The 22080-nt window shown below is 34.8% G+C and overlaps 2 protein-coding genes across 2 annotated transcripts; one reads left to right on the top strand and one right to left on the bottom strand.

The window, feature by feature from the left end:
* Positions 1 to 1605: 1605 nt before the first annotated feature.
* LOC116126226 (endochitinase EP3-like) lies at positions 1606 to 3626 on the bottom strand. Its single transcript, XM_031411933.1, has 2 exons — positions 2914 to 3626; positions 1606 to 2157 (listed from the first exon to the last, which is right to left on the bottom strand). The coding sequence occupies exons 1-2, from the start codon at positions 3527 to 3529 to the stop codon at positions 1754 to 1756; spliced, it is 1020 nt and encodes a 339-aa protein (XP_031267793.1). The 5' UTR covers positions 3530 to 3626; the 3' UTR covers positions 1606 to 1753.
* Positions 3627 to 19526: 15900 nt separating this feature from the next.
* Positions 19527 to 21400, top strand: LOC116126218 (endochitinase EP3-like). Its single transcript, XM_031411924.1, has 3 exons — positions 19527 to 19562; positions 19662 to 20229; positions 20970 to 21400. The coding sequence occupies exons 1-3, from the start codon at positions 19527 to 19529 to the stop codon at positions 21398 to 21400; spliced, it is 1035 nt and encodes a 344-aa protein (XP_031267784.1).
* The last annotated feature ends 680 nt before the right edge of the window (positions 21401 to 22080 follow it).

Genomic DNA, 22080 nt, shown 5'->3' with positions numbered 1-22080 from the left:
GTGGTGGGGGTGTTTTTATCATTTAACAAACTTTTTATATATGGGGGTGTTTAGTTAAATTAGCAAATCTATGGGGTTTTTTAGAAATTTTTAAATTTATAAAGAACTAAAATATCAAATTTTCAAGGGCATTTTAGTCTTTTCACTATGAACAAACAGAAATCACTAACAGCACATGATGAAAGTTACCTGTTTGTCGTTTCAAAACCTTTTGGATACCAACTTGTCATTTCGGCAAACCTTGGGTATGCGTAAGTCGTTCGGCCTTAAAAGTTATGTTATAATGTTATGAATTGAAATTTCGAAATCAATATTCACACACAATTGATTAAATTTTTTTTTTTTTGTTTCTTAAATATTAAACAAGTTAATTAAGTATAATAGGTTTATTAGTGAACTATTAATGATATCAAAGATTATCGGAAAACGTACAAATGCGAGAAACCAAACTTAATTCAAACGTAATTAAATAAGTCAGCAAAGCCACCGTAGAAAGAATGAAATCACGTACTTTTAACTATGGGAGAACAACTTACACATGCCTAAAATTTGCTGTAAAGATAAAGTGGTATCCAAAAGGTTTAAAAATGACAAATTAAAAATGATAAATACCCACTTTTCGTCATGTTCTATTAGAAATTTTCATATGCTAAAAGATAAAAAATGATGAAAAGACTTGAATGCTCATCGATCTCTATTTCTAATGTACGTCAACAAGGGTCAGTGTTAAATCTGATTAAAAAATCGATCGATGATATAAGAAGGTTGTGCAAATAGGCTTGGGGTGAGAATAAAATTACTATATTATCTTTTAATAGATAAAAATTCTTAATTGAACATGATAAAAAGTATTTGTTTATTATTTTTAAATTTTTTATACCCATCTTTCTTTGGGCCAAACTTTGGGGTAGGTGGAAGTCGTTCGGCTTTTAACTATTTAAATCATATTTTTATATCAATTGTTTTCTTCTTTTGGCAAAACGGTGAAATTCCTCTTAAATTATCATATAATTTTAACTGTTTGTAAAGATTTGTTGACATGACAACTGACACAAGGAAACTGAATGGTCAAAATTTTTGTCCTGTTACATTTACTAATTTCAACTTTCGATGCACGACTAAAAATATGTTTTTTTTTTGTTTTTTTTTTTTTTTTTTTTTTCATATTAGGCTGTCTAAATGTCTATCTCAACTCATTTTTTGAATTCTAAAATTATTAGTCATAAGAGTTGAAGCGATTATCATTATTAACAAATAAAAAAAATTAATTTAAAAATTTTTGAATAATATATTTAAAAATTTTTATTGAACCATTTAATTACCTAAAAATAATTTAAAAATATGACTTTAGGGTTCCTAAAAATGATGAGAAATCATGTCAATTTTCTTTTTTATAAAAAAAAAAAAAAAAAAAAATCATGGTTAACATACAAACTTCCTCTAGTCACATGTTAAATAGATTTTCAAAAGTCCAAACAGAAGAAAAGATGAGAACAGAAACGTGATTCTTTGAAAAAACTTTGATGGCATGTGAAATTTTTATAACTAAAAAACACATCATCATCTTCTTCGTCCCTTATTACGAATAAGAATTGAGTAAACGATTATTTATTTTCCTCTTTATTCATTAATATATATCGACTGGTTTACACAACGAGGTTAACCCTTTTCCCAGCTCAATTTAGAGGCATTTCTGAATCAAAGTCTCTTGCATAACAAGAGACATTATTAATTAAACAGGAAAATCAACACGCTAGCAATAGAGATTTTCTCCAGGATCTACACCAAATTTTTGGCAATAATCAAGGTAAAAGTCAACACGAGCTTGAACATTTCCAGGGTTTCCTCCATCACATTCTGCAGGATTAACAGCTCGAATTGTTGCACCAAATCCTTGCTGTAAGTAAGATTGTGCACGGTTGATCCAAAACCAACAGGCTGTTTTGAAAGAAACAAGAGGGTCAGTGGCAACAATTTCAGGATAGGTTAAGCCATCGATTCCGACATTGTTTCCGGCAGGTCCGTAGTTATAATTCCATGAAAGTTGAATCGGTCCGCGGCCATAGTAGAGCTTGCCGGGTACACATGGGTACACGGCATTTGTTTCATCACAGTAATCCTTAGCAACACCATTTAACTCTTCTATGTAACAAAAATCTAGACAAAAAAAAAAAAAAAACGTTTTGCTTGTTAGTTTTAATAAGGGAATTAATTAAAGAAATTGTTAAAAGGAATCCAATAAAATATCCAATAAAATTTAATTATTAGATTTTGTTAAGTGAACATAGTAACTGAATTTTTGTTTTTTAATATTTACTGGGATAAACTATTTGAGGAGGTTTAGTGACAATTCCAACGGCAATAGTCATTAGCTCTGCTCGCAACACGTGTCTATTTTAAATAAAATAAAATATATATTATATTTGTCTTTGACACATGGCATGAGGAGGTTGGCACACTGTGGCACTCACGACTAACTTTTCAAATTATTTTCTTACAACATATATATATAAAATTAAGTAATTGAACTCTCATTTGATATATAGTTGAGAAATAAAATTTTACAGTTTTCAGTAAAAAAAAGTTTTCACTTAATTTTTATCTTCCCATGTCTACCAGATAAATCATATACTAATACATCATCTAATTAAAAAATTTGTTCTAGAAAGATACCATTATTTACTGGAAGAAGGAAAAACTCTTCCCTACAACAATGTTAGTACAATCATCAAATTATGGAATGCCACATCAACACGAGTGAGATACACTCGTCTCATGATTTGATGGTTGTATCAATGCTCGTTGTCGAGAAGAATTTCTCCTACAAAGAGAGGAATATATAATGGATAGCTTGAATTTATGTAATCAAAGACTTGTGAAAACATGTGAAAAAAGGAATAAATGGGTTCTTACGTCCAGTTTCTTGAGTGAAATGAGCAAAAGCAGCTGCAATTTGACGTTTAGAATCATCTTCAGAACCAACTCTACCGAACAAATAGTAGACATCAGTAGCATTTAGAAAAGCATCTCTTGTATAAAACTCCTTCCCAGGACACCCTGATCCTGCCTGGTCAGCTATATAATAAAAAAATCCCTTTGTCACAATATCCTCAATAGAAACATTGTTAGGGCTCGGTGGCGCGTAACAGGGACCGTCAAGACACCCAATGCCACAATAATCCTCACCAGAACCACAGTAACCATACTGGCTGCAGCACAGGTCTTCCGGACAATGACAAAGAGATGGCGGCGGCGGAGGTGGTAGAGTCGGCGTAGTAGCGTAAGTCGGCGTTGTTCCATTATAACATGGCCCCCCCTGGCACCCAGCGCCACAATAGGCAAATCCAGTGCCACAGTAGCCGAATTCACTGCAACACAAGTGTGCTTCACAGCCACAATGTTGAGTCCTTACACATATCGGGACAACGCCGAGAAGGATCACGAGAAGATTAATGGTTACTGTGCTTCTCCTGATGATCATAGTGAAGGCAAAAGGTGGTGGAGATTGAATGAATGGTGTTGAAATCATGGAGAGGAAATAGTGAGAGTAATATACTCCATTGCATGGGCTCCAGCCTTAGTCTGGAAATTACTTAGATAGTCTGTAAAGCTATGTAATGGTTTATTTTTTCTTCTTGACTGCAAATTTTATAAGGAAAAATGAATATTGTGATCAAAGAAAATCAATTTAAACGTGTATGGGTATTGATTAGTTTCATTATGAGTTGACTATTGGTTAATTTAATTATAAAGTTAGGCAAGTTTAAGCTCATCGTGGTCAAATTCAACCATATTAACAATTAATTAGTCAAACACACAACTTTAAGGAAGTATAAAATCCTAATATATAATAAGATCGTAAACTTATATGAGTTGCTGTATCATATTTTACGTGAACATGTAATTGGATTGAACATCAAATATAACTATTTGAAATTCCAATCTACACCAACAAGACAAACAATCAAGCCATTTTTATTAAGGATGGCCAATTTTTTTGCATAATTATCTTCATATTTAGAGAGAAGGAAATTGTGAAGTGGTCCAGTGGATGGTCCAGCTCCCTCTAAATTATTGGCGTTCTTCACCACCACCAAACTTGGAACTTTTCTCGTTACAAACTGAATTTCTTTACTTTCTTAGTTTGTAATGAGAAGCATGCATGCACATTGTATCGTCATTATCAAGGGTAAGATTCATCATGTCCCTTGACTAAGTGTATTTCCCCAATCGATCTATCAGTTTATTTCTCTTCTTCTATGAAGGTTCCAAGAAATAAAAAAGTAAAACTAACCAGAAAAGTTAAATTAGCTTGAACATCAAATATCATTTTTTTTTAAATTTCATGTAGAACTACGACAGAAAAACAAGCGAAAAATCATTTTTTTTAAAGGGTAGCAAGATTTCTTTCCACCATTAATGGAGCAGTGGTCCACTGAATAGTATTCTTGTTAACATTGGCTTACGATATTAGAAATTTAGACGGTGGAATCCAGCTCCCTATGAAATCATTAGCATCCTTCAACATCACCACCAAAACTTGAACTTATCTCTCTGAAGATTTCTCTAAATTGCTTTACTTTTCTAAGCTTGCACTTATTAAGAAGTATGCATGCGCATTTTGTACTAGTTTGTCTTGTTTTGCTATTTTTCATATTAGGCATCCATCACTATGAGGGGGTAAGGTTCATCACGCCTTTGACAAAATGTATTTCGTAGTGATATATTTATTTTTCTTCTGTCGAGGTTCCAAGAAAAAAAGAAGTAAAACTCTCAAGAGAGAAGTTTAATTACAAGCTTGAAGAAAATGGAGCAGTGGTCCAGAGAGTTGTATTTTTGTTAACATTGGCACACAAAATCGGACTTTTAGAGTTGAATTCCAGCTCCTCGTGAAATTATTGGCATTCTTCAATCTTCACCATCAAACTTGGAACTTAGAAGCAAGCATGCTCACTTTGTTCATCATACCCTTTGACATACTGTGTTTCTTCGATTTTATCCATCTGTTTCTCTTCTTCCGTCGTGGTCCCAAGAAGAAAAAAAATAAAACACTCACAAGAAAATTTTTATGAATTAAACAGAAAAAGAAAAGAGTTTGATTATTTATTCTCCTGTTTGATATAATGATGCGTTAGACAATAAGATAAACTCCTTTCTCAGAGGCATTACCGAATGAAAATTCTCTTCCGTAATAACAAGAAAAAAATTCATAGTGGCGCAAACGAAGAACGTTTTATAGTTCAGAGTTCCTAAGAAATTCTTGAATTATTGAAGGATCCAAAGGTATTTAGCCTCACAATTTTAATTTAATGGTGACACTATTCAATTAGTGTATTCATAAAATCATTAATTGTTTATCCATAACCCTAATTTCAACAACAAAAGAAAATTAGATTTCATATATATGTCTTAGCAGTGATATTGAAATTAAATTAGTCGATGACCCTGTACTAAAGATAATTCCTTTGTTCTCTGGTTACAATTTCATAGGGAAAATGAAAAGAGAAGAATGGAAGGGTTTTAGTTCTTTGATCACAAACCAATTTATGGTTAGTAAAATCTTAAAATAATGCTATAGATAGAAGGATGATTTGTGATCAAAAATTCAAATTTTTTATACTAAAATCTTACTCTTCATTAAACCTCGGCGTTTTACTCTTGACACAGTTATTAAGTTCCTCGATAGACTGATTTTCTAACATAGTATGCCAACTAAATAATTTTTAAGCCGTTGGATTACCATGAATCAATGGTCATCAATTTGTGTTACAAATTTGTATTAAAAAATAATAGCTTGACTCTTTAAGATCAATAATACTAACCTCACTAACCCCTCTCACTAACTCCTCTCACTAATCTCATGTGGGAGTTTGTGCTTGGCTTGATTAGGTGGGATCTATTATTGGATAGGCAGGATCCATGTGAACTGATGAATTGGAAACTGACACGTGACGTTAGTAAGAGAAAGTTAGTGAAAAGTGTTAGTGAGTGTAGTGTTACTCCTTTAAGATTATAAATCTCTTTTACATTTATCTAAGAGTAAACAACATTTTCCCAGCCAACGTTTAACCTAACGACCATTTCCTACCTAAAAAGTTTCAAAACGATAATAAAATATGATATGAAGAAGGGTAGAATGGTCAAAAATCCATTCTCATAAAGGGCAAGATGGTCTACATGAAGATGCGAAAATCAAAATTTAAAATTCGGCGATGGCTTGGTGGAAGAAAGAAGTCTCATAGATGCACTCTTGACGTGGTCAAGATGGAGAATCCAAACTGGTCAATGGTGGAACTTGAAGCCCCATCTGAAGATGATTTCTTAATCTCAAATGGCAAGTGTTATAGCCGAAAACTTAATACTGATCTACCAACACAAAGCAATCACACCAAGAAACAAGAAAACACCACAAAATCAAACACACAGACAAGCCACGATTTACCATGGTTTACTTATCCTTTTATGGATAAGCTACATCCACGTTGAGCTCAAGAACGATATGAGCTCGCTGCACTTCGATTATCAGAAACAGTCAAGATTACACAGATTCAGCACTCACCAGATCTGCCTGATTACAACAGCAACCAGCCTTACAAGATACTCTCTGAATATCCCTAACCCGAGAGAACAACACTCTCACCTGAATGATTAAACCCCCTAATCACTCGACTGATTTAACTCACAATTTGGAAGAAATAATCTCAACCCTAACACAGAGAAGTGCAAACCCAGAGAACCCTAACGTCTGTATCTCTCTCAGCCAAATCTGAACGAACGTGCACTTATATATGGTTTGACTTCGTGGTTGATCCTGGCCGTTAGATCTGGAGTGCATCTTGTGGTCTGAATTCGTCCAAGTTAATATGCCTAAAACGACGTCGTATTATTGTTACTTAAACGACGCTGTTTCAGGCTTCCATATTTAACAATCTCCACCTTGGAAGCACTGGAAACAGACTTTTTGTGCAGCTTGCCCTGTCCCATTCTGTCATAGCTCTTTATCACTCAAGATTACTTGATATACAGCAAGTTCAAGTAGGGCTTGAACTTAGCTGGAGTGATAATTTTGGTGCCCATATCTGCTAGATTCTCTTCTGTGGGTACCTTCTTCAGTTCAATGATTCCATTTGCAACTTGGTCCCTCACGAAGTGATAACGGACATCCACGTGTTTAGTTCTTTCGTGATACATTGGATTTTTGCTTAGGTGGATCGCACTCTGACTGTCTGAATACACTGTCACCTTTCCACCAATTAGTTTTACTTCTGTCAGAATTCCTTTCAGCCATAAGGCTTCTTTAACTGTATCAGTTACTGCAATGTACTCTGATTCTATTGAAGACAGTGCTACAATAGGCTGCAACTGTGATTTCCAGTTTATACAATTTCCACCCAGTGTGAAGTAATATGCAGTTGTTGATTTTCTGGAATCCTTATCAGCTGCAAAATCAGCATCTACAAAACCAACCAGATCAATTGCAGTATTTCTTTTACAGTATTCAAGCCCAACACAAACAATACTATTTATATATTTTAGCATCCATTTTAGAGCAGTCCAATGTTCCATACCAGGATTGGACATATACCTGCTTAACATGGAAATGGCAAAGGCTAGGTCTAGCCTAGTACTAATCATAGCATAAATCAATGACCCCACAACATTTGCATAAGGGACAGACTCCATTTTCAACAGCTCTGTCTCAGTTTTGGGGCATTGAGACTTACTAAGAATAAACTGACTGGTAAGGGGCATTGAGACCAGTTTGGCACCAGCCATGCCAAACTTTGTGACTAGTTTAAGTAAGTAAGATTATTGCTGAAGTCTGAGTTCACACATCTTTCTATCTCTGTTTATTTAAATGCCAAAAATTTTCTTAGCATTCCCTAGGTTTTTCATGCTGAATTCAGTGTTTAGTCTTTTCTTCAATTCACTGATCAGGGTTTTTGACTTACTGATCAACAACATGTCGTCCACATATAAAAGCAGGTAAATAGGCAGATTATTATCCATTTTAAAATAGAAACAACTGTCATATTGGCTTCTAGTGAATCCTATACCTATTATAAAGGTGTCAAACCTTTTGTACCATTGCCTAGAGGACTGTTTTAACCCATATAGGGATCGTTTTAGAAGGCAAGCATGTTCAGGGAATTTAGGGTCAGTAAACCCCATGGGTTGACTCATATAGATTTTTTCTTCTAGTGTTCCATGAAGAAATGCAGTGGTGACATCCAACTGCTCTAGTTCTAAGTCTTTGATGAGCACTACAAACAGCATTAACCTAATTGTTTTGTATTTTACCACAGGGGAGAAACTTCATTAAAGTATATCCCCTCCCTTTGGGTAAACCCCTTAGCCACAAGTCTGGCTTTGTACCTAGGTGGGTCAGCTATGGAAATGCCCTCTTTAAGTTTAAACACCACTTACATTGGTCAGCTTCTGATTACTTGGTTTTGGAACCAGTGTCCAGTTTCATTTACCTTTAAAGATTGCATTCCTCCTCCATAGGGTTTTCCATTTGTCCCTATCTTTGGATTCCATGGCCTCTTGATATGTATCAGGTTCAGACCTAAGCACTTCAGTTCCTGCAAGTAGAGCATGTAAATCAGTTCTACATATGAGTACCTTGAGGGTGGTTTTACCTCTCTTCTGGTTCTGTCTCTGGCCAGTTGGTAGTTTATCAGTCATTTGCTATGGTTCTGGGAACTCTTCTGCTTCCTCATCTTTAGCTTGGTCAGGTTCCTCAGGTGCAATTTCAGTTTCAGGCTGTTGGGTAGTTTGAGCTTGTGCTTGAGGTGGTTTTAATGATGGGTTGTTTGCTCCACCTCAATTTGAGTGGTATTTCTTCTAGTACTTCTTCTGTGCTTTTGGTTGTTCCTTCATCAGGGTTAGTGCCTTTGCATGGGAATACTCCCTCATTAAACACAACATCCCTACTTACTAAGATCCTGACCCCTGGTGACTCTCTGTCCCACACCGTGTATCCCGTTGTGCCCTCAGGAATCCAAGGACACACACACCTGGTTGATCTTGGCTCCAGTTTTCCCCCCACTGTGTGAGCAGACACACAGCCAAACACTCTTGGTGCCCTAGTTCTGGTCTTCTCCCAGAGCATCTTTCTTCTGGACTGATAAGACTTAGTGTTGTGGAAGGACTCCTATTCACTAAATAGGCAACTGTAGAGTGTTTCTCCCCAAAAAGTTTTTGGTAGGTTGAAGTGTAATATCCCACTTGAGGTACATGTTTAAGATTTGCTGTATTAGTTAAAAGTTTATTGTTTCAACTTTAATTGAGTTTGTATGTTGAGTTGGTTGAATTGTTGCCTTGAATTGTTGATTTTTTGTGAAGTTGGAAATCCAATCTTCGCCGGGGCGAAGAAGAAGCTTCGCCGGGTGAGGAGGAGGAGTTGCACTACGGTAATTCTGCCCTGTTTCGCCGAGGCGACGAAAAATGCTTCGCCGCGGCGACGAGCCTAAGACAAAGATTCTGAGTTTTCTAGAGAATTCTTCTTTTGGGGCACAATGACCATTCTACCCCTAATTAGTAGGAAAAGTGGGGAGTAAATTGAAAGGAAATTTAGTAGAGATTGTGTTTGGATGGGGGTGTATTTGTAAAGAATCAAAGATATAGATGGAATTTCCAGGAAGGACAAGGGCAAAATGGGAAATGATGCTTATATATGAACTAAAAAGGGTTAAGTGTAGAAACCCTTTATTTCTTCTTTTCCACCGCCTCTTCCATTTGCCCATTTTCTCTCATTTCTCCATCCAATCTTCCAAGATTTCTAAGGGATTTAAGAGGGGTTTTGAGTAGAGATTTCATCTAAAGCATCCTAAGGTAAGGATTCATGCTTTAGATGTGATTTTTCTTATATTTGTAGTGAAGTCTTATTTGGTTGTTGCTGTCCTTGTGGTTGTTTTGAGTTGTAGAGAAGAGACAAGACCACAAAGGGAAGGAAAAGGCTAAAGAAGTCATCTTTGCACAAGGTAAGTAAATCCTACCAACTTGAGTTTTGAATAAGTTTTTTGTGTAGAGATGTATGCATGATCAGTATGTAGTATGATTAATGAAAAATTGAGTTGAATGAGTAGCTAATTTTGTAGTTGTTGGATAGATCCATGTATGAGATTGTTTTAATGTGTATGAGAATGGATTTTGAGATGAAGTTTGAGAGATGTGGTGTAAATACTTTTGGAAGTGCTTCTTGCCAGGGAATTATGGTTGTTAGAGGGAGTTTTTCCCCCATTTTGGATGGCTAGAAATGAAGTTTGTAGTATTTAGTAGAGTGTTTATATGCACATGAATTGTTTGAGGAAATGCCTAGTGAAATCTGCTCTGTCACTGCTGGGACTTTCTAAGTGATTTTTGGGCATCTTACGGACTGAACTGGGCTGAGATCAAAACATAGAAGTTATAGCCCTGTTTCTAACTTTAAAACGAGATCAGAACCGTAGTATCAGAGGTGTAACGAAAGTTATGGTCTTTTAGTGTGACCGTGCGAAATGACGGTTTTGGAGAATTTGTGTAGTTGGCATTTCATTAGTGCATTAGGGAGCATGAGCTAGCTCTACACCTTTGGTTTACACTTGAGAAATAGCTTGATGTTTAGTAAAGAATTTGAGTATAGTTCTTTAAGAGTTAAGAGAAAAAAGAGAATAGAGTAGGTTATGCATAGGGAACCCGTGAGTATGGGTAAGATTTCCCGCATGTACGCCGCATTGAGAGAGCGGCATGAGTATCAGATAGAGAAGTGGTGTAGCCCGTGAGAGTGCATGCGGATGAGGGCTATACCCGTTACCCGAAGAGAGAGATTATACACTCACATGGCCAAAGGTTCCAATCCATGCATAACCGAGTCCGATCGGCTAGAATGAGTAGGGTCACGTAGAGTGGGAATGAGTCCCAGCCGTGCCCCCGGTAAGATGGGGTCGTGATTTCTGAAAGAGTCAGGAGAAAAGAGTTCTAAGGAAAGAGAGAAAATAGAGAAGTACCCAAAAAGAATTGAATGAGGAGTTGTAAGGAAAGAATTAGAGAGAGAGAGTTACGGGGATAGCATGAGTAGAGGATTTACTTACGGAGCATTATTTTAGTGCTCACCCCGTTGTTTTCCTATGTTTTGCAAGACCTAGGTGAGGACACTGTCGGATGGATGTCGGCGTTCGAGAAGGAGTGGTTACACTGTCCCTTATGTTTTTGATGACTTTTGTATATGTTATACATTTTGTGTAAAATATGTACATGTTTGTAAAGAATATATGTATATATTTAATAAAAGAAAAATTTGGGCCCAATTTCTTTATGTTTTTTATATGTATTTCATTATAAGCTTTTGATTAGTAGTGGCTATTACGAAGTGATCAAGAGGCATCTTACTTTGTCTAGCAGTGTTCTGTTCATCCTCTCAGCCACCCCATTTTGCTAAGGGGTATTTCTCACTGTCCTATGCCTCAGGATCCCCTGTTCACTGCAAAACTTATCAAACTCCAAATTACAGAACTCAAGCCCATTGTCAGTCCTAAGGGCTTTCACCTTCTGCCAGACTGTTTTTCAACAAGGGTTTTCCAGTCTTTAAACTTGCTAGGGCTTGATCTTTGACCTAAGTACGAATACCCAGACCTTCCTGCTGTAGTCATCTACTATTGAGAGGAAATAGCTGTTTCCACCATGATATTAACCTTTTCTGGCCCCCATAAATCAGAATGTAGGTAATCCAAACAGTTGTTTGCTAGGTGAACTCCCTTAGGAAAACTATTTCAGTGCTGTTTACCAAGTACACAATTTTCATAGAATTCTAGACTTGTACAGTATCTTTCCCAAATTGTCCTAGCCTGTTCAATACATCCATTCCCTTCTGACTCATATGACCTAATCTTAGTGCCACCTTTCTGTTACTGATAATTGGAGACCCAAGTGTTGTGTTGTTGCAGTCAGAAAAAAAACTACCACATAGTACATATAGCCCATTTTCTTTTTCTCCTGTCAACACAAGATTCTCTTTTTATAGACATTCAACCGCCCGCTGTTAGCCTTATAGCAGCAGCCTGCTTCATCTAGGGTGTCTATGATATGAGTTTCTCTTTAAGTCAGGTTATATCTGACTTTGGTCAACCTTATTAGTTTTCCCCCCACTTAACCTAGGTAATGCAGCCAATCCCCTTAACCCTACATGCTTGGTTGTTCCCCAGTACATAGTCTCTGTCAACTCCTCAAAGTCTTGGAACCAACTCCTATTGGGGCTCATATGAAAGTACAACCGAATCTAACACCCATTCTTTTTCAGTGTCAGATATTGACATGGTTAGGACTTCTGTTTTCATCCATTGGTTACTAATGGTGGCTAGGTTGCTCTCTGTTTTACCTAGTTTCTGTTTTTTCTTCCAATCAAAACAGTTTTTCTTTAGGTGGCCTGTCTTATTACATAGTAACATTTCCTGGTTTCGTTTTTGCTTTGTTGTTCCCCTTCCATTTCTTCTTGTTCTTACCCCCCTGATTTGACTGAAATCCTTTACCGACAGAGCAGATTCTATTCTACCCTTCACAATAGAGTGCTACTGTTTCTCTTAAGAGTTTTAAACTCTATTCTCTAACCTTAAGACCCGCAGCCATCAAATCAACACTGGGTACAGTACCAGAGTACTGAAGGGCATTCTTGACTACTTGGTAGTCTTCAGTTGGGAATTTAATAGTATCATGGCAAGACTAGTCTGCCCTAGTTCTTGGTCTGTGCCCTTATTAGATTCATCTTAGAATTCATCTAAGTTTTCCTCTATGGACTTCGAATTATCCATCTTATAAGAGAATAAGGCTCCTTTTAAGAAGCCAAATTCTGCAGACGTAAGGCATATAGAGATTCTAATTTACCCCATAACCAGAGGAGTTTCGAATCCATCTCCTTCCGAAGGACACTGTCTGAAAGATTCATCACGATCAGGTTATAAGCTTCTTCGTCAATCTCTTCCTTCTTCTCCAGTTTCCCTCTGACCATTTCTTGGGATCCTTTTCCAGTGCAATTGCAACCTTGTTATGTGAGAAAAGAGCCTTCATCTTCTTTTTCCAACTCCCGAAGCTATCTTCCCCATCGTATTGGGAGTCTCCATTCGGGTGGTGCTCATTTTCTTGTAATGGCAGGGAAAGAAAAGTCTAGCGTACTTGGCGTTGTTACACCAGAAGTTGCTAATTACTGCTAGGTAATTTTAAGGCGGTCACTGGTTTTCCACCCGATATACCCTTACACTTTATCAAGATTTGACTCTCTAGAACCAATTCTAGACTCCAAAATAATCAATTCAAAAAAGACCCCAATTCCCGAAACCCTAATTTGTGAAACCCTAATTTCTGTTTCTTCAACAAAAAATTCCAAATTCACAAAACCCTAATTTCGTAAAAGAACTTCTTATACCGAAACATGACAGAAGGTGAGTCTAAGGCATACGAGGCGTTGTTACACCAGAAGTTGCCAATTACTGCTATGAAGTTTTTAGGCGGTCACTAGTCTTCCAGCCAATATACCCTTACAGTCGATCAAGACTTGACTCTCTAGAACTTAATTTGGAGACTCACAGGAATCGATTTGAAAACCCCATTTCTCAGAAGAACCCTAATTTTTACGAAACCCTAATTTTGTAAAACACTAACTTCACTTTCAAGAAATGGTTCTGATACCACTGTTATAGCCGAAAACTTAATACTGATCTCCAACACAAAGCAATCACACCAAGAAACAAGAAACACCACAAAATCAAACACACGACAACCACGATTTACCGTGTTTCACTTATCCTTTTATGGATAAGCTACATCCACGTTGAGCTCAGGAACGTATGAGCTCGCTGCACTTCGATTATCAGAAACAGTCAAGATTACACAGATTCAACACTCACCGATCTACCCGATTACAACAGCAACCAGCCTTACAGATACTCTCTGAATATCCTAACCCAAGAGAACAACACTCTCACCTGAATGATTAAACCCCCTAATCACTCGACTGATTTAACTCACAATCTGGAAGAAAAATCTCAACCCTAACACAGAAAGTGCAACCCAGAGAACCCTAACGTCTGTATCTCTCTCAGCCAAATCTGAACGAACGTGCACTTATATATGGTTTGACTTCGTCGTTGATCCTGGTCGTTAGATTTGGAGTGCATCCTATGTTCTGAATTCGCCAAGTTAATATGCCTAAAACGACGCCGTATTATTGTTACTTAAACGACGCTGTTTCAGGCTTCCATATTTAACAGCAGGAACAAATCCCTAACAAAAACGCCAAGCAACTCACTTGGGTTCCTTCTTTAAAATCCCACAAAGTCCGGTTATTTGACCTCCATTGCCTCTACATTCTTCCTCTCGTTCCGTCTTTCGCCGCCGTGTCACCTCCGCCGTATCGATGCCAACACTGAGAGGGGCAAAGAGACGGGAACCGAGCTTTAAAGAGCAGGTTTACTCCTGCATAAAATTGTTCCTTGGCTCTATGTGGTTTTGTTGGTTTTTGAAATTTCGGTGTATTTTAGAGGCTGCCATTTTGGTGCTCCAAAACTACAACGTAAATCATATTTGCAAGCCCTTAGGTATCAGGGGTTGTTTGATTTACTGTATTCTCGGTGGGTTTTGATTCGCGTGGAGTATCTGGCTCCTCCTCTTCAGTTTTTGGCCAATGCGTGCACTGCTCGGTTTCTTATCCAGAGCTCGGATAGACTTATTCTATGTTGGGTTGTTTCTGGATTCACTAAAAAAATATGTTTCTGGCTTCTCCATTAATGATTATATTTTCTTGTGAATGATAAAAAAATTAAGCTGATTAGATTATTAAATACAGTATATAGTTAAGACATTAAATATATATTTTATAGTTATTTGGCTTGAAAATCGCCTTGAATTTTGCAGGTATAGAGTCTATGCTCTCAGACTGGTGGCTTACACCATTATTTATGGGTTTGCATTATACAAGTGGTAGATGTTCGTATCAAATTGAAAGATTTCTGCAGTCTGTTGTTGATTTGTGCAGTTGTGATTTTGGGATTTGCTTTGACTTCATGCCTAAACTCATTGGCTATTGAACTTGAAGATATGTGTAAAAATTATCTCGTGGTTGCCGCCATGTCAAATATTCATATCAAAAGCAATGTATAATAGTTTATCATTCCTTCTAGTTTTTCCCCCGATGATTATATGTTGGCCAAATAAGGACCCGCAAAAATGGGTTCGATTAGAAAGCAGCCGCTCTTCGTGTATTATAAGATAGATGTTTCATTTGGCTGCAACCTGTGGATGGTAGAGACTGATTTAAGGTTTTCATTTAAATTATATTATGCCATCAAATAGTATTCTTCATTTGTTTGCTGCTAAGTGTTTACCTCATTGTCTTATTTATGATTGAAAAACCTTTCCTCTTTCTCTGTCTCTCTTTTCCCTCTTTTTTAATGATACTATGGATTATGCAGTAAACTCGGCGTATGAATCAATGTCGGCATCTCGAAAAAATGTTTAAATCCTATTGTCAGATCCTTGTGTAATGAAAAAAGGTAAATATATATTTTAAAGGGTATTTTCATCTTTACAATGAATCTATACCGTAGTTAACAAAATTCACTAACGGAACATATATAACATTGGGTGGGAAAGTATCATTTCAAAACTTTTTGAGTGGAAAAGTGTCATTAGGCCAAACCTTGGGTGGGAAAAAGTCTTTTACTCTTTATCGAATAAAAAAATGAACAATTTCCTGCATAAAGACCCTCCAGGGCGAAGCCTGAATTATTTTTGTGAGGGGCCAAAGTGTAATATCTAACAAATAAAGGGGCTTAAAGAAAATAAAATTAAAAAGTTGCTTAAACAGTGGTAAAGTGTCAAGTTCATAGTCAAGACTAAAAATGATAAACTACATAAAATTCAAAAACTTTTGTGGGGTGGCCACGGCCACTACACGCCAACTCGTAACTTCGTCCTTGAAGGATCAATTTTTTTTTTTTTCAAGTATGGTAATTAGCCATCTCTTGATACAACTCAAATTCAAGATCCAATAAGACTATTTTTATAGTACCAACTCTATTAGACTCTTCTCCAATAAGTTGGAGTAAACAGAACTTTATGCCAATATTTCAACTTAATTAAGTGTTAAGAGTTATCCAGTAATTTGAATTGGTGATTCTCCACTAACATCTATTATTCTTTCCATTCATTTGATACATGGAATTGGTTCTTTCTTCTGATCTTTTATTTAATTTCCACTTGATCACCTTTCAGTTAAGTGGTGTATCTTTTTTCTCCTTTTAATTATGCTTTGATTAGTTATAAAAAAAATATATATATTTTCTCGTAGATAAGTGTTTCTTATCTAGAACACCATTTAAAACAAAAAGTCTTGATAAAATATTACTTAGTTACCATTTTGTTCTCTTCTTCAACTACGTTCTCTTTATCCTTTTCTTCTTTTATTCAAAATAATCTTTCTTTTTCGCAGACATCCTTTTTGTTAATTAATATAATAAAACAAAGTTATTATCTTACTAGAGTACTCCAACAGCACCCAGCTTAACCAACAACTATATATATTGCAATCGTGTACCATCTATTTAACATTTTCCTGATGTTTTGATTCAGCAATTTGTTGAATAAAAATGTTTAAATTGTTTCTTTATGGGACAAGAGTACTTAATACCATAAAAATGTTTACCAGGCAATGTTGTGGTACCCTCCTTGATTAAAATAGACAACAAAACATATATTAAATTATTGATGAAAAAGAATTTGGGTTATTATTCTTCAATAATACATATATATTTACAGAAACCATTGTTGATTTTCTTCTCTTTTTTCTAATAAAGTTTTTCTTGTACCGTCTGCTGTTTGCAATATATATATATAGACTATGTATAGCAATTAATCTAAATTATTACTAAATTAATATTTCTAAAATCCCTTTTTTTGCAAAAAAAATAATCGATTTTTTTTGTACGAAATACTTGTGTAAAGTCAGAAGTCTCCCAAATTTACATTTAAAGTTGGTGAAGAATTGGTAGAAGCAGAAAGCCGTCTAGGCTGAACTGACGATTCTAAGGTCTACTCGGTGCTCTTTAGTGGTGGGCAATTGTTTACTCAAAAATCAATAAATATGAAAGATGCCGTAGTTGACACTTCTTCTGAAATCAATAAATGGGACTTTATAAAGTCAAAAATATTGGGTTTTATTACCAAATAGAAAACTTATAACCCCAATAATTTTGAATTTCCGTTTATAGCGATAAAGTATATTTTGCATTTAATTGTCGTAGGAAACTTATTTACTAATGCGAAGGTTCAATCAAATCTGATGATTTCTTTAACGCGTCCTGTGGGCAGATTTTTTTTTCTTTTTGTGTGTTGGTGGTTATTGGCTTTGCCCATGTCCTTTTTTTTTTTCAACAACAACATAACCCATATCCCACCCCCCCCCCCCCCCCCCCCCCCCCCCAAAAAAACCAGCGTATCCTGAGATAGATTTTGGTAACTTCTTTACTTACCATTTTCACGTATGTTTTTTTCTACAATATACTATACTTTCAAAAATTTTCATACAAATGAGATGCAAAAAACAAATGAAAGAGTGAAACAAAAAGTCCAACTTATTAAATTCACTTCCATTCATTTTTTGCAAGCACTTTATATAAAGATCTTTGTAAAATTTCTTTGTAAGTGTAGTATTACTCTTTTACCTAACCCAATGTTTGTCTTGTGGTAGGAAGAGGGTGTTCCTTTTTTTTTTTTTTTTTTCCTTTTGTTTATTCTTATATAGGCTTTCCGCCATTTTCTAAGGATTGTTCTGTGGTAAGATGTGTATTGGTTGTTTGAGATTTTATATTGCTCTATTGGCTTATTTAGGCTATTGTTTTTGTTCATATTTTAGGGGTTTGTCCTGTAATAGGCTAACCATCTTTTTTAAGTCTCATTGTACATTATTTCCTCTATCTTTTCAAAGCTTAATTACCCAAAAAAACAAAAAATCAAATCTGAGCGCTTTGTGTGCTAGCTTCTTAATTCAGTCCTCATATCCACTAATCTCAACATGAAAATCTCAATGCAAAGAGAAAGAACGTATTGTGTAGTGTTTCCTATTTTTGTGATTAATCAATTTTCAAAGATAATAACGCATTAATTTTTTTAAGACAACATTAATAAGAGATCGTGATTAAAAAAAAAGAAAAAAAGAAAAGGACCAAACTCATATCAACTCTTTCCAACAAGAGTAACTTCTCATTCATGCATAAGTTTAGGTCTAGATTTTAAGTTCATTCTATTAATCCCAATAAAATATATACATGCTTGACTGTATTTAAAAAAAAAAATAAAAAAAATAAATAAATTTCGAGTCATCTCGAGAACTATAAACCTGAAAATTTTGTTAATTCATATGCTTTATTATAGATATATTATTAATTCAACCTCTACCATTATTAAAATCTAGATTTTTAAGGAGTAAAAAATTCTTAGCTATTGAATAAATGCAATCTTATGATTTAACATTTAAAATAATTACCTTTAAATTTTTCCGTGCATGTCCATATGACTCATTATATTAATAAGCAATAATTTGTATTACAATAATTTGCCCTTGGGACTACTAACATGTATTGGCAAATTTTATATTTTTTTTTTATGGAGAAGATGGGTTCTTGGGACCACATTATTTTATGCATTTTTATATTTGTTATAAGAAAGTGTATGATTTAAATGAGAGTTAACTTTAATTATTTTACAAGTGTTATAAAATGTGGATTTAATTATACAATTATTTGGTTGTTTGAATATATTTTCTACACATATTAATTCAATTTTAGCCTATATATATAATGTAAGATCTATTTAAAAAAATATTACACTAAGATATATTTCAATTCAATTTCTATTACTTTAATTTATTTTTTGTTAAAGTATTTCTACTACTTTATTTGTTGATGAAATTAACATTAATTCTATTAGTCGTCATTGCTAGTGTAAAGAAAGCACTTTTTATAAATGAATTTTGTGAAGAATCATTTGCGAAATAGAATGACCGATCAATAGTTGAATGATAACTTAGTTGTGTATATAAAGAAAGATGTATTTGATAGTATTGATAATGAAATCATTATACAATACTTTCAAAAGATGAAATACCGTCGATGACAATTATAAATATATTAGTTAATGAGAATTTTATAAATACAAAACTGTGTTTATTTTAATTTAAAATTGTATTGTTCTTCTAACTTTGGCCCTCCTGCATTTCATTTCTGACTACGTCACTAGATACAAAAAATCTCATGTAAATAGGTTTGATAGAAACAAGTTAATTTTTTTTCAAAATCAGTTTTCGATTACAATCCTAAAAACTAAAGTAATATTAAAAAACGATTAAAAGTCAGTATTCTATAGTTTTTAATATGGAAAAGTTTTTAAATATTATGTTATACATATTTTGAAATGTTAAAAGTATTAAGGTATAACTAAAAAATTTGAATCTTATTTTAGTTTTTAAAAATTATTTTTAAATCACAAATAAAGTTTACATGGTCAAGAATGCATCCACGTTGAACCTCGAAGCAGTTTGACTTCTTTCATTTGACCAAAACTAGATACTTTTTATACGCATAAAAAAGTCTCCCCCACATTCATTTTTCGGTCAAAGTCATCGCAAGTAACAGCCTCAGCCGGCCCTCTCGAACCCAACCCGCGGTATCCCAATTTTGACTTCCATCTCAAACTCAAACACGTTCGCACTGATCCCAAACCGCAGCTCGTTTCAACTCTATAAATACCTCTCAACCTCAATCCTTCATCAGCACGAAACACAAGCACTTAAATCCCTCTCAAAAATGGCAAAAACTCTTCTTCTCGCCTTTTTTATAGCAGGAGTTCTCCTCCCGAGAACCCTAATGGCTCAAAACTGCGGCTGCGCTGCCGACCAGTGCTGCAGCAAGTGGGGTTATTGCGGCACCGGCGATGAATACTGTGGCACTGGGTGCCAGGCGGGTCCCTGCAACGCTGCACCGACAACTAACGACGTTTCGGTGGAGAGTATTGTGACGAATGAGTTCTTTAATGGGATTATTGACCAGGCTGATGCGAGTTGTGTTGGGAAAACCTTCTACTCTCGATCAACTTTTCTTGATGCTCTTGGCTCGTTCTCTACATTTGGGAGGATCGGCACTGACGAGGATTCTAAACGTGAAATTGCAGCCTTCTTTGCTCATGTTACTCATGAAACTGGACGTAAGATCACTCTCTTCTACCTTTTTTTCTTTTCAAAATTTTATATTTTTACTAATCTATAATATTATAAGTCAATAAGTTATTAATATGTTGATAAAATATAAATTGACCTTAGATTCTTGTATGATCTTGTTTTAGTATTATAATCGATAATAAGTGGTATTAACAGTTGGTATTATCATAACCACTTCTTATTTTTTCTAAAATGCGGTTCAAAATTAGTGATAAATAATTAATTTAATCCGAGATCTATGAAATAATATTAACTATTAAGAAAGCTTTGGTTTACCTAATTTCGATAAATAATATCACATGCAAGACTACATGATTGTTCGGGTTTAGACAGCCTGAAAAAGGATTCATAAAACATTCAATTTCGGGTTTTCTAGTTGTCGAAAATGGAGAAATTTGAAGTCAAAATAGGCATATCATATTTATATAATAAATTTTATTATTTATGTGTTTATTTTTTCTTTTACGTAATTGCTGATATCTACTTTCATTGATAATTTTTATAATAATATGATACACTATTTTTATTTGTTTAATTAGTAAATTCTCTTTTAATTATTCACATTGGTTGATAAAAACAGTTATAAAATTTTGTCTTTTAATATTAACCAAAGTCAGTAAACAAGAGTTTTAATTTAATACATATAAAAAGTAAACCAATATATTGCATGCACTCTTCTTTTATACAAACCAGCAAATCAAACTAACAATTACTATCTTTGCTACAGATTTTTGCCATACTGAAGAGATAGATGGTGCCACTAAGGACTATTGTGATGAAACAAACACACAGTATCCCTGCAACCCTAGCAAAGGCTACTATGGTCGTGGACCGATTCAACTATCCTGGAATTTCAATTATGGACCGGCCGGAAATGCCCTTGGCTTTGATGGATTAAACGCTCCTGAAACTGTTGCCAATGATCCTGTTATATCATTCAAGACTGCCTTATGGTATTGGACCAATTCAGTTCAACCTGTAATGAACCAAGGGTTTGGTGCAACCATTCGCGCCATTAATGGTGCTCTTGAATGCGATGGTGGAAACCCAAGCACGGTTCAGACTCGGATTAACTATTACACTGATTATTGCAACCAACTTGGTGTTTCTCCTGGGGGGGGGGGGGGGGTTTTGGGGGAGATAAGCTTACCCGGCTAAGGATATATTAGATTTTTCTTTTTTCTTTTTTTTTTTTGTTTGTGCTTCTCTGTGTTTTGTACTTCTTAGCTTGCTTGATTATTATTCATGCAAGGGCTAAATAAAATAAAATAAAATAAAGATTCATAGTTATTATATAGATTTTACTATATATATTAAAGTTTTACTAAATGATATGATAATTGATGATAAATATAGAATATTTCGATTCAAAGGTAGATCTAATTATTTGTGAAATAACATACATATCATTATAGAAATCCTCGAAAACTTATTTCTGAAACAGTAATTTATGGATTATTTTTCCATTTAGTGGATAATGGAGGATTTGATCTTTGCACCTTTGCTTCCACGATAAAAGACCCAATAAGATGGCTAAACTGCCCACTTGGGGACAATTTCTTTGCTTCTTGATTAATATATATAAATCGAAGATGACTAAAATAAACATTTAATGTGTACAATAATGTCTTTTAATCGATATTATACATATCATCTTACAATACTGACAATGAAATTCTATTTAAATAAAAATTAATACAGTATATATTATGTTATCTTGGAGGCCACAAGTAAAAGGTAGTCAATAACATGTATTATATTAGGAGTGCTTAAGTGAGGGATAGCATAAAGAAACCAAGAACAAAAACAAAAAAGACAAAAAGAGGGCGAGGAACATT

This window comes from Pistacia vera, unplaced genomic scaffold (genome assembly GCF_008641045.1).
Source record: "Pistacia vera cultivar Batoury unplaced genomic scaffold, PisVer_v2 Contig177, whole genome shotgun sequence".
NCBI classification, from domain to species: domain Eukaryota; kingdom Viridiplantae; phylum Streptophyta; class Magnoliopsida; order Sapindales; family Anacardiaceae; genus Pistacia; species Pistacia vera.
The sequence above is the reverse complement of the archived record's forward strand: the minus strand, read 5'-3'. Positions and strand labels throughout refer to the sequence as shown.

Bases quoted from the DNA above. Each gene is read 5' to 3' on its own strand.
- LOC116126226 (XM_031411933.1), bottom strand. From the start codon at position 3,529: ATGATTTCAACACCATTCATTCAATCTCCACCACCTTTTGCCTTCACT. The intron at 2,158-2,913 runs GTAAGAACCCAT...TTTTTTGTCTAG, and splicing joins TTTCACTCAAGAAACTGGAC to ATTTTTGTTACATAGAAGAG.
- LOC116126218 (XM_031411924.1), top strand. From the start codon at position 19,527: ATGGTCAAGAATGCATCCACGTTGAACCTCGAAGCA. The intron at 19,563-19,661 runs GTTTGACTTCTT...CGCAAGTAACAG, and splicing joins CCACGTTGAACCTCGAAGCA to CCTCAGCCGGCCCTCTCGAA. The intron at 20,230-20,969 runs GTAAGATCACTC...TCTTTGCTACAG, and splicing joins TGTTACTCATGAAACTGGAC to ATTTTTGCCATACTGAAGAG.